General features: G+C 36.3%; 1 protein-coding gene across 13 annotated transcripts in view; it reads left to right on the plus strand.

The window, feature by feature from the left end:
• The window catches only part of DGKB (diacylglycerol kinase beta), a 475,249-nt gene that overhangs the window by 212,935 nt on the left and 248,614 nt on the right, over nucleotides 1-13,700 (plus strand). For all 13 annotated transcript variants that reach the window (XM_054059507.1, XM_054059512.1, XM_054059504.1 and 10 more), the window contains 3 exons: nucleotides 2,098-2,147; nucleotides 3,469-3,543; nucleotides 4,069-4,188. In XM_054059507.1, the coding sequence (XP_053915482.1) occupies nucleotides 2,098-2,147; nucleotides 3,469-3,543; nucleotides 4,069-4,188 (245 nt within the window). The remainder of the gene's footprint in view (nucleotides 1-2,097; nucleotides 2,148-3,468; nucleotides 3,544-4,068; nucleotides 4,189-13,700) is intronic.

The following is a 13,700-nucleotide window of genomic DNA, read 5'->3' on the forward strand; positions in this document are numbered from 1 at the left end:
TAGTGTCATAGAATAGTTAGAGTTGGAAGAGACCTTAAAGATCATCCAGTTCCAACTCCCCTGCCATGGCCAGGGACACGTCCCACTAGATCAGGCTGCCCAAGGCCCATCCAACCTGGCCTTGAACACCTCCAGGGATGGGGCATCCACAACTTCCCTGGGCAACCTGTGCCAATGTCTCACCACTCTCATGGTGAAGAAATTCTTCCTAATGTCCAGTCTAAATATGCCCCTCTCCAGTTTGTACCCATTCCCCTTAGTCCTATCCCCACAAGCCTTTGTAAATAGTCCCTCTCCAGCTTTCCTATAGGCCCCCTTCAGGTACTGAAAGGTCGCTATAAGATCTCCTCTGAACCTTCTCCAGGCTGAACAAGCCCAAGTCCTTCAGCCTGTCCTCGTAGGGAAGGTGCTCCAGCCCTCCGATCATCTTTGTAGCCCTCCTCTGGACCTGCTCCAACAGCTCCATATCCTTACATTGAGGATTCCAGAATATGGAATGAGAAAATAAATATATAAGATTAATTTGGGCTCTGTAGTCACAGCTTTTGTTCAGTTGTTTTTAACTGGTTTGGGTTGTTGTTTTTTTTTCTCTTAGAGTGCATAAATCAGCAAGAACATGAATATTTAGTAGAGTGTGAATACAAAAGAGATTGCATGCCACACCAGTGGCGTAGTTTTTCAGAGTCTAGCCGAGAGCACAGATTGAGCCTTTTCACTACCCAATACATATGTAATTAGAGAGACGTTGTTTGCTACAGAGGTGAAACAGTTATAATTATGTTAATGTCTGTTTTAAAATGATTAGAACTACTGATTCACACTAAAGGAAAAAAAAAATTGTAAGCACTAGTTCTCTGGAGTGGGTAGAGATCAGGGAGATGCTATAACTTGTTTTCACGATAGCTGTAGAACATTCTTTCAAGCAGTGCATTACAATCAAAGAGGAGGAGGAAGGAGAACCAAATGGTTTGGGCTTTATTACTGAGTGATTCAGTGATTCATCCCTATGGAAACTGTGACTGCTTAATGGTACCTTTGCCAGATAATATCAGCTGTCTTGTTCTGAGCAGTTTTGGTAGAATGCTCCTAGCAGGGGCAGTACTAATCGCTGGTGGCTTTTAGCATTAACAGTTGTTTTACACTGAAACATTCATGCTATGCAATTCACAGGCAAAGAAAGTTATTTTTATAGGTTTTCTTAGCCTATAACTGACAAATAATAGACCTTTGGAGCTTGAAACAAGGTACTACAGTAAATATCTTTAATCTTATATTACAGCTCTTAAGAGTGGTGTGAAATAGTGCCAAAAATTGCTGAAGTAGTAGAGACGCATAGTGCTTATCTTTTCTCCCCACAGCTAGGTGATCAACTTGGGAATAAGATGGGGGATATAAGGGAAGCAAATCAACCCATATAGCAGTTAAATATGTTTTACTGTTAGTCAAAAATAATCAAATTATTTTGGAAATTTACTTTCTAATTGCTAAGAATTTCCTCTCACTACTTATTATATTGTTTCCTGAAAACTATGATAAGCTTTGCTTTGCAGAATTATTAGGCTGTAACAGTATTTGCTGTGAATTCAATGTAGTGGGATTATTGACTGTTGAACAAGTCGTATGTCATAGAATCACAGATTCATTTAGTTTGGAAAGGACCTTTTAAGATCATCAAGTCCAACTGTAGACGTAGCACTGCCAAATCTACCACTAAACCATGTCCCTAAGCACTACATCTACCCATCTTTTAAATACCTTCAGGGATGGTGGCTCAACCGCTTCCATGGGCAGCCTGTTCCGGTGATTGACAACCCTTTTGGTGAAGTAATTTTTCCTAATCTCTGGTCTAAACCTCCCCTGGTGAAACTTAGGGCCATTTTGTCTTGTCCTGTCACTTATTACTTGGGAGAAGAGACCAAACACCTGCCTTGCTACAACATCCTTTCAGATAAATGTTACCTGTCCAAAGACACAGGTTTGGTTGGTTTGTGTTTTGTTTGGGGTTTTTTTTGGGTGTTTTTGGTATTTTCCTTAGTAAAATAATGTTGTTACTATGATTTTTAACTGATTTTTCTTCTCTCTTTCTTTCCTTTTTAGTTATGTTTCGCTTATATGATACAGATGGGAATGGATACCTCGATAGTTCGGTAATGATACTTACTTGTAAGAGTGCATCATAATGGCATACCTATACAAAACTACATCAATCCAAATCGAGTTTATATTGATCCTGAATTAATAGAAGCGGGATAAACTGTAGTTGATCAAAAGTCACCCTCTTTGGAAGTAATTCTTGAGTTTTCCATTAAGTTTCTGCTTGTGCAACCATATAAATTTTCAAATGCTGACACTGCTATCATGGAGTCTTATTCTATAGTCTTCTGATTTTTAAACATGTTACTGTAGGGGATACCTTAATATGTTTTCTAGAATTCTAGTATGCTGCTGGGATATATGTATGAAAGCACAATTCGTAAAGTTTGCATTAAAAAGGGAAAGTGTGACAGTCACACACTGAAGTTCAATGGAGAGATGTCAGAACTTCCACGTTGTTATTAAGAGTGGAGGAACAACATTAAAGACAAAGTTTTAAGGAGTAGCCCAATGAAATATTGGAAGGAATATCAGAGATACAACAATCATTTAAAAATGGAAACTATTTTTTTTTCTGTTATTTAACAGAAAAAAGCATTTTATTAGCAGCTTTTTTTTTTTCTTTTTTTCCCCTTCCTTTTGTATCTCCCTGAAGTAAGATTACATACAGTGAATTGGTAAAGAAGAGGAGGTGATTCCCATAAGTCACAGGGGAATAGGGAAGCTGTAGAGTTATCAAGTAAATACTGTATCATAGTATTAGGCAATACAAAATATTCATTAGAGAACTAGTGCGTAATAAATACACATGAAAATTCAGAATGGTTCTAGATAAGCATTTGAGCATGTTTACAAAACAAATTGAATATGCAAAAGCACTAGCGATCAAGCAAAGTTACAAGACTAATGGTAAGAAAATATCTCTGTATTCGTTTGTACTGTCCACTTCATGTCTTATTTCCATTAGAAAGTTGTGAATATACAATTGTTGTCAAAAAAATAATCTGTTAGAGTCTGAAATTTAAACGACCTTGCATCATTATATCACAGGGTGGACTTCAGATCATGAAACCAATGCCTGAATGATCAACTAAGATGGAAAAATCTATTGCTACTTTCAAACTAGAGACTGTCCTTTGGTTGTGGGACTGTATGTCACCTCCCTTCATGCTTTGCAGCCCATGTCTGATCGTTTTCCTAGTGAAGCAGATTAACCTAAGAGTCAACTGCTTCCACTGTAATGGACATTTCCTTAGGAACATTGATGAAACAGTGTCACTGAATGCAATGTATTTGAATTATAAGGTGCTTGCAGTAGAATTTGTCTTTATAATATTGCATTAAATATTATCGTTCTTTTTCTTTCATCTGCAGGAGCTGGAAAACATCATTGCTCAAATGATGCATGTTGCAGAATACCTTGAATGGGATGTTACCGAATTGAATCCGGTAAGCATCTATTTTTCACAATTTTTTTATGTTGCTAGAGATGGCATTTAATCGTTTTGTGATACTTCATGTCAATATGTGGTTCTGTGTGTTCGTAAGATAGAATAATAATAGTCTGTGCTCCACTATGACACTGTCAGTACTTTCACTAGTCTTTCTATTCAGTGAAACATTCTTGCTACAGTTTATGGCTTTTCTTCAGTCCATGTAGTAATTAACATTTATAACATGACTGGTTTGTCTCTGGAAAGTTCTTAAAAGTAGCTACTCCTTATTTGTATTGTACATGGTGAGAACACAAGAGGACACAGCTTGATTTGGGAGCTTTAGGTGATAATAAAATGTGAATAGGAACATGACACTTCATTTTCTGACCTGACAATAGTCATTCTAATACAAGAGCCATACAAATAATTTCCTTAGTTTTTGCATGTGGATGAGGGAATTGCAGATCTGCATATCTTCTAACAAGAAGCTGCTATCTTAGAATATTGGATTTATGAGATTTTTCATTAAACTGTGTAGATCCTCCATGAAATGATGGAAGAAATTGATTATGATCATGATGGCACTGTTTCTCTAGAAGAGTGGATCCAAGGAGGAATGACAACAATCCCGCTCTTGGTCCTCCTTGGTTTAGAGAATGTAAGTATTAACGTAAGAGTACGAAGTTTCAGCTTGCATGTCAACTGTGGCCCTCAGGTTGGTTTCTTTGTGGCCTGTATAAAGAATGGCTTTGCTTTTCTGTACTATGGCTGAATGACATGCAAAGAACAGAAGCTGCATCTCTGAAGTCGTAGGTACATTAGCACTTTTTGAAGCAACACCAAAGGAGCCATCTCTGGAGCTGGAAGCTGCAAAAAGCTGGTTAGTTTGTGCTGTTAACAGCATGTTGTTAATTCCTAGCTGCATTACTATCTGTTAAGAATGTTTTACTGCCCGTGTATATGTTACAGCTGTCTTGGAGCAGTGTTTAGGGTCCTCAGCATGGTGCTGTGTTGTGTGGTCTAACCATACTGAGTCATAGAACAACCTAAGTTGGAAGGAACTTCTGGAGATCATCTGGTCCGACCTCTTATTTAATGCAGGGCCGTAGATTAAGATATACAGGGCCCTGTCAAACCCAGCCTTGAATAATTCCAGGGATTCCACCAGTTCTGCGGGCAACCTCTCCTGCCTCTCCTATGTTAATTGTTCTCAAGGGAAAGTGTTTTTTCCTATGTGCAGATGGAGTTTCTTCTGCAGAAATTATTGCCCGTTGGCTCTTGTCCTGTCATGATACATCCTTGTGAAGATAGTTCTTCTGTCTCTGTGACTACCTTAATAAACTATACTAAGTAGCTATATCAAAGAGAACACTTACACCAAAGGATAAGGCATTAGGAAAGAAGAGCTTATATTCAGTGTATTTATAACTTCACATTAAAAATAAGACAGATGTAGTATGATCAGTTTATACCAGTTCAACACAGCTGTTTTAACACTGGCATGTTGCCAGTGCCACCTGCTGTCCTGTGTTTGAGCTAATTTTCAGCACATGGATCAGCATATGTTTCAAATGCTTTTCTCTTATGTGAGAGAAAACATTTGTATTTAATTTTTTTCTGAAGTCCTTTTCATATATTGAGGTAAAATAATAACTAATATATTTATTTTACCTGTATGCTGCTACAGCCTGTGGTAGTTGCTCTATGGTATTTTATTTTCACAAAAAACAATCAGACTGAGAATCTCCATAGTGAAATATGTGACAAAACAGTACATTTAGCAGAAGATCTAAAATTCCTGTGAAATCTTATTTATCAAATTACCAAATAAATATCTGCATTGAAGATAACTTTCCATACGTTTGGATGACTGTAAGTACTAATTCCCTAATTCTCTATGTATGACTGAGTAACAACAATATTATGTAGCTTCCCTGCCATCCGGCAACAAATCTTTTTCAGGCTGTATTGCGTTATTTCCACAGAATTACTCTAAGCAAAGAGCAGCAAATGCTCTCAAGGAATCAATATAGCAGGTAACTGATAGTCATTTTCAGTACAGATTTTTCATTTGTGACAGATAGTGTAGTTTTTTTTTCAGTGTCTACATTTCATTCTTTCTAAATTTAAAACTTAAGTTTCATCATAAATTAATGCAGACCCTTCTGTAGAGTTCTATTTTCATATTAAAGCAAAAGCTATGTAATTAGAAAGAATCTATATAAGCATATGTTATCAGACATTTTATGCTTTTGAGTACTTTTACTAGCTATTTGATAATTTATCTTGCTGTGTGCAGCTTTACTATGGAAGTAATAAAAAAACTACTAAACAGTGATCAAAATTCTGTAGCCTGCTGTAAGCATGAGTCAGTGTTTTTGTCATCAAGAAACACTACATTTCTTGTGTTGAAAAGACATAAATGTACAGTTGTGAAAAAATACTTTAGTGGTATGCAAGATACGTTTTTGACCAATAAGCATAGTTTTATGAGTTGAAAGTTGGAGTAAAGTGGATGGGGTGGCTTTTAGTGCTTTTTTAGTATTTTATTTTTCTGTAAATGAATTCCATTACCTGTAGAACTGTACAAATCAAATTGCTGGTCATTTGCTAGTGATTTACTAGGAAGTGGTGCCATACTCTAAGAGGGTTTTCATTTATTATTTTTTTCTTGTTGAAGAGTGTTCTTGACTTCTTAAGCTATTTGCATGACATGTAGAGAAAAGCCAGACTTGTAAATTTTCCATTGAACCAGCCAAAAGTTACTACTTCTATTTGTACACAGTTTTAAATGATCAAATCTAAGTGTATTTTAGGACACTGAAGAGTTAAATCCAGAAAGTTAAAACTCTGTAATGTCTGTCCATCATAATTTGTGTAAATTGGTAGCACGATTTCCATGGGTTTACAGTATCTAATGTATTACCCAAGTTCTTCATACAGCACGTCATTCCCAGTAGTGGAATACTGATTTCTTTTCCCATCCTGTTGTTAGATATTGCAAACCCAGCTTCCCAGAACCCTACCTTCTTTTTTCTCTCTTTATAGTTATCATAATGAAAAGTAAGATGAGAGGCTTTTGGACTCAGTAATCAAATAATAAAATTCTGATATCTTAAATTTTTCCACAGGCTGATTTGTATGTGAAAATAAAGGCCATAATCTAGTGGCTTATGCTGCTTACACGTGTCCTGGTAGTCTTCACATGTTGAAAATAGGCAAAGAAACATGTAAAACAATGGAACAATTCTCTCACTTTCTTTTAACTGTAGCTAGCTACACTTTGGCTCTATGCTGAATTCAGACAATGATGGAATTTTAAATCAAAGAGATCAATTTCAGAGCTTGTCCTTTATTTTTAAAAAATTATTACATAAGTGAAGCCTTTAATTTGCTTTGGACTGGAGGATAGAGTTGGTCCATAACTTACTGTAGTGTACTTAACTCTTGTATAGAGTTCATACAAACAATGCAAGATTCTCACCTAGTTTAATTAGTTACGCTAATTTCGGTGAAGCTACAAAAAAATTTATTAACTGAAGATTTGCCATAGTACCTTCAGAATTCAGCTACGTTGTTTGTACATTATCTTTAGTTTTCTTTAAGAGCTATACAGAAAGGTCAGATATCATGTAAAGGTTTTATATTACTTATAGACCTTTCAATCAGGTTGGTTTTTTTTTTTTTTTGCATACTACATTAGATGCTTTCATTACAATAATCCAAAAAAACCCCGAAGAAGTATTTAAGTGAAATATGGAACTATATTATACCAAAAATGAAAGAATAGACAGCTTACTGTTTATAAACACTGGGGCTGAGACAGCCCAATCTCTCACGGATATATGGTCTTTGCCTTCTGACTTCATCACTAATGCCTTTCTGGAAGACACAGGAATATTAGGTTGCTATTACAAATACTGGTTAGCCAGCTTTTGCCAAATCGAAAAAAAATGACAAGGAAATCTGCCTGACTTTCCTTCTGGTCTGCCTCTCTCTCTGCCCCACCTCTTCCCTTTTTTTTGGACCCATGAAACTCCTACTGCCCTCTCAAATTTAGTTGAAAATACCAAATTAATTTAAAATTTGCTGGAGCAGTTTAGAGTCATGGAGCTAAAAAGACAAACAACATAAGTCTCATTTCCCTATGAAATCAATGTGTACACCCAGTTTATTGTATCTTACTGTTTTTCATCCTTTCTGTTTCCTTCTGAAACTTGAGATTAGTGTTGCTATGAAGGTGTAACTTAGAAACACAGACAATTTTATCTCTGGGAATGTTCCAGGACAGAAACAACCTATTTTTATTTTGTTGCTTTTCAAGTCAATTGGTATGCTAAACAAATTATTTCAGTACAAGGTAAGGAATTTAAATAAGAACTTGATTAGTTCTTATTTTATGGGGGGTACTGTGGTGCACATACTGTTTGGACATTTGTTTTGCAAGAAACGACCTTGGAATTGTATATGTGTACAGTCTGTTTGTCTTGGATGATTACAATTTCTCCACTTAGCAGTGGCTGAATGTGTTCTGTACCACACCTACTGAAACCTTTGTGTATAAGACCCATAATTCTTACTGTGAGCTATTTAGTTATGCTTCTCATGGATGTTGTTTCAAAAAATTCTCTCACGAAAAGTGCAAATTTAATGGGGGGAGTGGGAGGTGCAAAGGTAACTATAGAGGAAATTATTATTTATGTGGTGCAATTTTTAATAAATATATGAGGCAGAGTTTTTTGGTAAGTGTCACACTTCAGTCTGCAATTTCTACAGTTCTCATCAACTTTCCAAATTTATTTTTGCTTCTTAAGACAATTGCCTGTCTAAACACAGATTTGACAGACGTGTCCCTGCATTACTACTTCTGATTAATAATTACGCTTTGGAGAAGTGGTCTCTTGCATAGTGCTGGCCACTAGGCCATTTATTCTACTCCTTCGTGGCATAAAACTTAGAAGAGTCTGGCCTTTTTATTCCCATCTGCATTAATCGAAGCAAATAAAATTTTCGGTGAAGTTTGAGAGCTACCGCGTTGACTATCCTAGCATTATTCAAAATATTCTGTGTAATGTGGACACAGAAAGATGCTTAATGACCATTTACTCCTAAGGTTTTTTGTCAGTGATGAAGACTCTTTGCAGCTCTTCCCTGGGAATTCTTCACTTTCATAGTATTTTCCTCCCTGTCCTGATAAAAGGACTTGATTTCTGTTCCAAAGTAATTCCATGCTAGGTATTTTGGTCTCACCTTTCTTGTAACAGATCATTACTATCACCTCTGTCAGTGGTTATACAAAAAGTAGGTATAAACAGCCAGTTCACAAGTGCTTAGTTTCGAAAAAATCCCCTTGAGAGAGGGAAGTAATTTATCCCCTCTTCATTGGCCACCAGGTGTCATGATTGCACTGTAGTTGGAACCGGATCGTTGCTGAAGAGCTGCTCCAAGGCGAGAGAAAAATTGAACAACAGTAAATGCTTTGTAACATCATCAATAATCTGAAACTAGGCCACTATACCTTTCTTTTAAACCGCTTATTGTAATTTTCAACCCATTTCACCTTCTAAATCAAGGTAGATCTCAACGAGACACACATTTGTGTTGAAGTGTGACTATGCTTCTATTAAATCAGAAGGAAATACAATTTTGGTTTGGATCCTCAAGCAGCCAATATTATGCTATTGCACTCAATTTAAAAAGTAACTATATTTTAACCTTTTTGATTAAATGTGGGGTGGAATACTCAGTTGTGAATCCACACTTGGGAAATGTTGCTTTTTGTACTGTATATTACGTTACTGTTGGTTTACTTTGTAAGTGGAACCAAACCGGGGACTTGCAAACATTTAAGCCCTCTATGGGATTTGTTGCACCATGAGGAGTCCCTCTCAGGCTGAAGTCTCAAATGACTGTCTTAATACCTCAGCAATTTGGTAGAGGTGTATTTCTTTCTTTCACGAGGAGTAAGGGCAATCTGGCCTTTTATTTTCCCCAGGATCGTTTTTGTATGTCCTGTCTGAAGTCTGGCAGGTGAGTTTTCTAAAAGGCTGAAGTCCTGATGAGCTGTGTGCTATTTCCATATGTACAGAGGGGAAAACCAAGCCCCTGCTCGAAGAATATTTAGCTTATCCTCTTGGTGCCACCTCCTGAACCCCGAGTGATAAAGGGAGCTCTGTTACCGCTCTGTTTTCGCGGTGTTGCCAGCAGAGGGGGTAATGTCAAACGTCGTGCGATTTCATAGCTGGAGCTGCTAAAGAAGTGCACATCTCTTTTTCCTGACAGTGCTGTCTACTTCTTTGCAGGAAGCCTGCAAATGCTTTCCTTTCTGCATTCCTGCGTTTCCTTTTGCTTGTAGGCTAGTAAAAGCCCAGGAGAAGTCAGGAGTAGCTCTAATCTGTTCGGGGTATAAGATGCAAAATAAATGGTATTTCATGCAGGTATACAATTTTACCATTATTTATATTTAATATATAATTCCTGCGACGTTTCCATTTCTGCAAATGATGGGTGACTGCCAGTTTAGGGACAGGGAAACAGGGTAGTGTGGCTAATTACGAAGCTTGTTTAACAAATCAGTTTCCCTTCCTGTGCTCCCTTTTCTGTGGTGTCATTTTCTTATATGCATATTAATGCTTAAGCATTTCTGGATGATCGGGTGAGTGTGTCGATGAAGAATTCTTCCTCCAGCACACACACAGAGACACACGCAAAATATCTTGAAAGTTAGAAGTGAGGAGCCCTCCCAAAGAGCATGTCTCTTGAATGAGGTTACTCCCTCACCACTTGAACCAGAACTTAGAATCCCCCTCTCCCCAGGCGTAATGGAACAAAACCAAACCTGGCTTTAATTCTTTGCTGAAAGCCAGCAAAAGGATATAGAACTTAACTGTGTTTGTATTAAAAGGAGGTGCTGTGTGTTTTAATGAACACTCTTCTCGCCTTCCCACTGACTGAACAATAACCAGAGATCAGTCATAAAAATGTCTTCAAGTCATATAAATATGAATAATAAAATGAAATTAATTATGAATTAAATGAAAACAGTAGTAGGCAGTGAAAGAATAGCTTAGCAGACTCACTAACATCCTTCTCCCTTCATTGCTTGTTACTGATTCTTCTCATAGAAGACTGAGCATGCTGGTGTTTCAGACACTTGGTAGCTGTTGTAAGAGGGGATATTTGCTAGAATGAAAATTGATGAGTGATTTCATTACCTTTTTTAAGTCTCAGAATCTTGAAACCTTTTTGCTTGAAACCTTAAAATCTCTTTGGCTACCTTTATGTGCAGTTATCTAGAAAGCTGAAGTAACTTAATATCCAACCAGATTAGGGATGTTTAGCCAAATTCTGTGATTGCATAAAATTTTCCACTAATTCTAAAGCTGGCTCTTTCATGGTTGACTTGCCTTTTAAGGCCAGGTCCTTTTGACGATCAAATCATGGTAGAAGGGTAAGGACCATAAGTGAAGAGAACCATTGTTAACAAAATAAATGTTACTATCGTCATTATGTGCTAAAGTCTGTATAAGGCATATGGAAGCTTAATTTTCAGTGATGCATAATGAAGTGAGGAAGAGATTTTTACTGTACCTGCCTTGCTTTGAGATCTTCTTAATGACTATTTGTTTTTAAGCTCTCTCAGGATATGGAAGCAAAATGAGTGAATGTCAGTAAATGCACTGATGTGTTAGAATTGTGGATTTTATTCATACTTAAAGACTTGCATTGAGCGGGCTTTGTTTCGCATTATGTCTTTTTTTTTTCTTGGCAGTGTTTTAAAAAGTTATGTGCATGCATAATCATATGCAGCACTTTATTGCTTATTTTTGGCAGAGCATAAGAGCAAAAATTTAATTTGCTATTTTCCAAAAGTGCATTGTGTTTATGTAATGGATTTGCATCAGTTGCAGTCTGTAACACAGTTAAGTGTTTTAATTGGCAGAACACCCACATCAAGACTTGTTTGTTTTTCTGATAAGGAAAATGCCAGCTAAGTTAGTTCCATATGTTCTGTTCAAATAAGAAGCGACATATTCACATGTAATGGCCATTCTTTAAAAATGAAATTAAAATGAAAATAACAGAAAACTAATGTGGAAGAGGGGCAAGTTTATGCATAATTGTGACTGTTTATTAATTTTACAGAAATAGCAAGTATTTTAAGGAAAGCTGGTCAGCTTGCATTTTAAGTGCTTGTGGTTTATGACTATCTATTGATGACCCGAGTAATGTTAAAATGAACATGTATATTACTGGTTTTTTTTCTCAGGATTTACATGGTCTCTAATGTCTAGTGAATGTCTACTGTCAGAAGACTTGAAACTCATTTACTGTATTGGAGTTTAACAATACTATAAAAATGTGTGGAATGTGGTAGTAAGATAGAAAGAAAAATAGAAGCTACAGAGCTCCATTTAATGAAATACATCCTCTTCAGCTGCCAGTCATGAAGGAGCTTGAGAGGCTTCTAGCATGCCACAGCTGCAGAATCTATTTCTGCTTCTTCAGGGTAAATTGGAAAACTTCCACACTCTCTGCTAGCCTGAGAATACCACAATAGGCATCTGCTCTGCTCTTTCTGCAGAAGGAGGACCCTGACATTGCCCAGCTGTCAGAGATGGCATTTGAACTCCTGCTGATAGTATTGGGGGAACTCCACTTGGTCTCTGATCCCGATATCTCAATAGAGAGAAAATAGTCCAGCTGATTTCAGTTTATTTTGTTTTGAGGTAATTTGTAGGAATTATTCAAAGTTGCGTTCTGTGTAGCACCTGGTTTTGAACCAAACATTCATAATTTCTTTAGTGCTGATTTTTGTTCAGGATTTTTTTTTCCACAAGGATGAAGAAATCTTCATGATTATTTTGCTTGTCATTAACGGCTAACTCTTAGAACAAAGCAATACTGATTTTTAAGGGCATAAATCATGCACTATGTGCTAACACAGGACAAAACCAAATCGTTACTAAAAATTGTGTCTACTGACTTACACTGACTGACGTTATCAGTGAAAAACATCACAATATTGAAGATCTAGTCTGGAATATTGTATATACACAGTGACAAATATTTTTGTAGTTTGATGTAAAAAAATCAGAAACTGGATGAGAACCAACTGTTGATGTGGCTTCTGAGAAAGAGAAGTTGATGTAGCTTCCTTTAGTCTCGTAATCATTTCTTTTTGGTAATAAAATGACCAACAAGACCATAGTGTTTCACTAGCATGTAATGGAAAAAAATCAAACTACTACAAGCCATCCAACTGAGAGACCTTAACTATCTTTGCTACATTGGATGATATACTAGTTAAAAAAAAGAAAAAAAATCAAATGATATTACATTAGGTTAATCTAATTCTTTTAAATAAAAACCTCTGATGACTGCAAAAAGAAAAAAGTCTGATGGCTACACTTGCCAAGAGACCTGGAGTTTACAGAATTAATTTAACATCTGTACCAAATGCACATAATTTTAAAAGCCTTCTAATCACAGTCAGGTCTCAGAATGATTCCATTCAAAAAGAAGAGAGTGATGCATCTGAAAGCTTACTTTCTTAAACATAAATAATTTCATGATATTTTAGTTGTACCTGACTTACATGAGCCTCTGAGTTTTATGTGACAATCAGTTGATGATTCTATTCATGCAAGATTTTAATACAGTGCTGCAGCTAACTGAAAAAATGAGTGTTTAAATATAAGGAATTCAGTTTTTAGAGAAGAGGTCTAGGATATAAACTTCACCCTCAAATGTGTTTTAATAGACTATTGGCAGTAGGTTAATATAAAATTAAAGCTGGAAATAGGTATTATTGTGCTGTGGTTAGATTTCCCACTTCACATATGTTGATAAATGTCCCTAATTCTATGGATCATTAAGATTCTCTATATAGTTTTTAAAAAATCCTTTCCATTGTTCATTTTAGGGAGTTTTACCTTCTAACTTGCAGCATTTTTATTTTTAGACTTAGTCTGGAACAAATTTTACTTAGTTTTAATACTGGTTATAGTTTTAATATCAGCCTAGATTTATTGCTAGCATTGTGTTGCAGTGGTGATGGCAGCCTGGTGTTTTTTCTCATTCATTTTTGAAACACGTGGATGTCCATGAGCTTCTGAAGAATTTTTTATTATATCATTGCCTGCATATTTAGAATGATTATACTGTGAT

The sequence above is a fragment of the Cuculus canorus genome, chromosome 2 (genome assembly GCF_017976375.1).
Source record: "Cuculus canorus isolate bCucCan1 chromosome 2, bCucCan1.pri, whole genome shotgun sequence".
Classification (NCBI taxonomy): domain Eukaryota; kingdom Metazoa; phylum Chordata; class Aves; order Cuculiformes; family Cuculidae; genus Cuculus; species Cuculus canorus.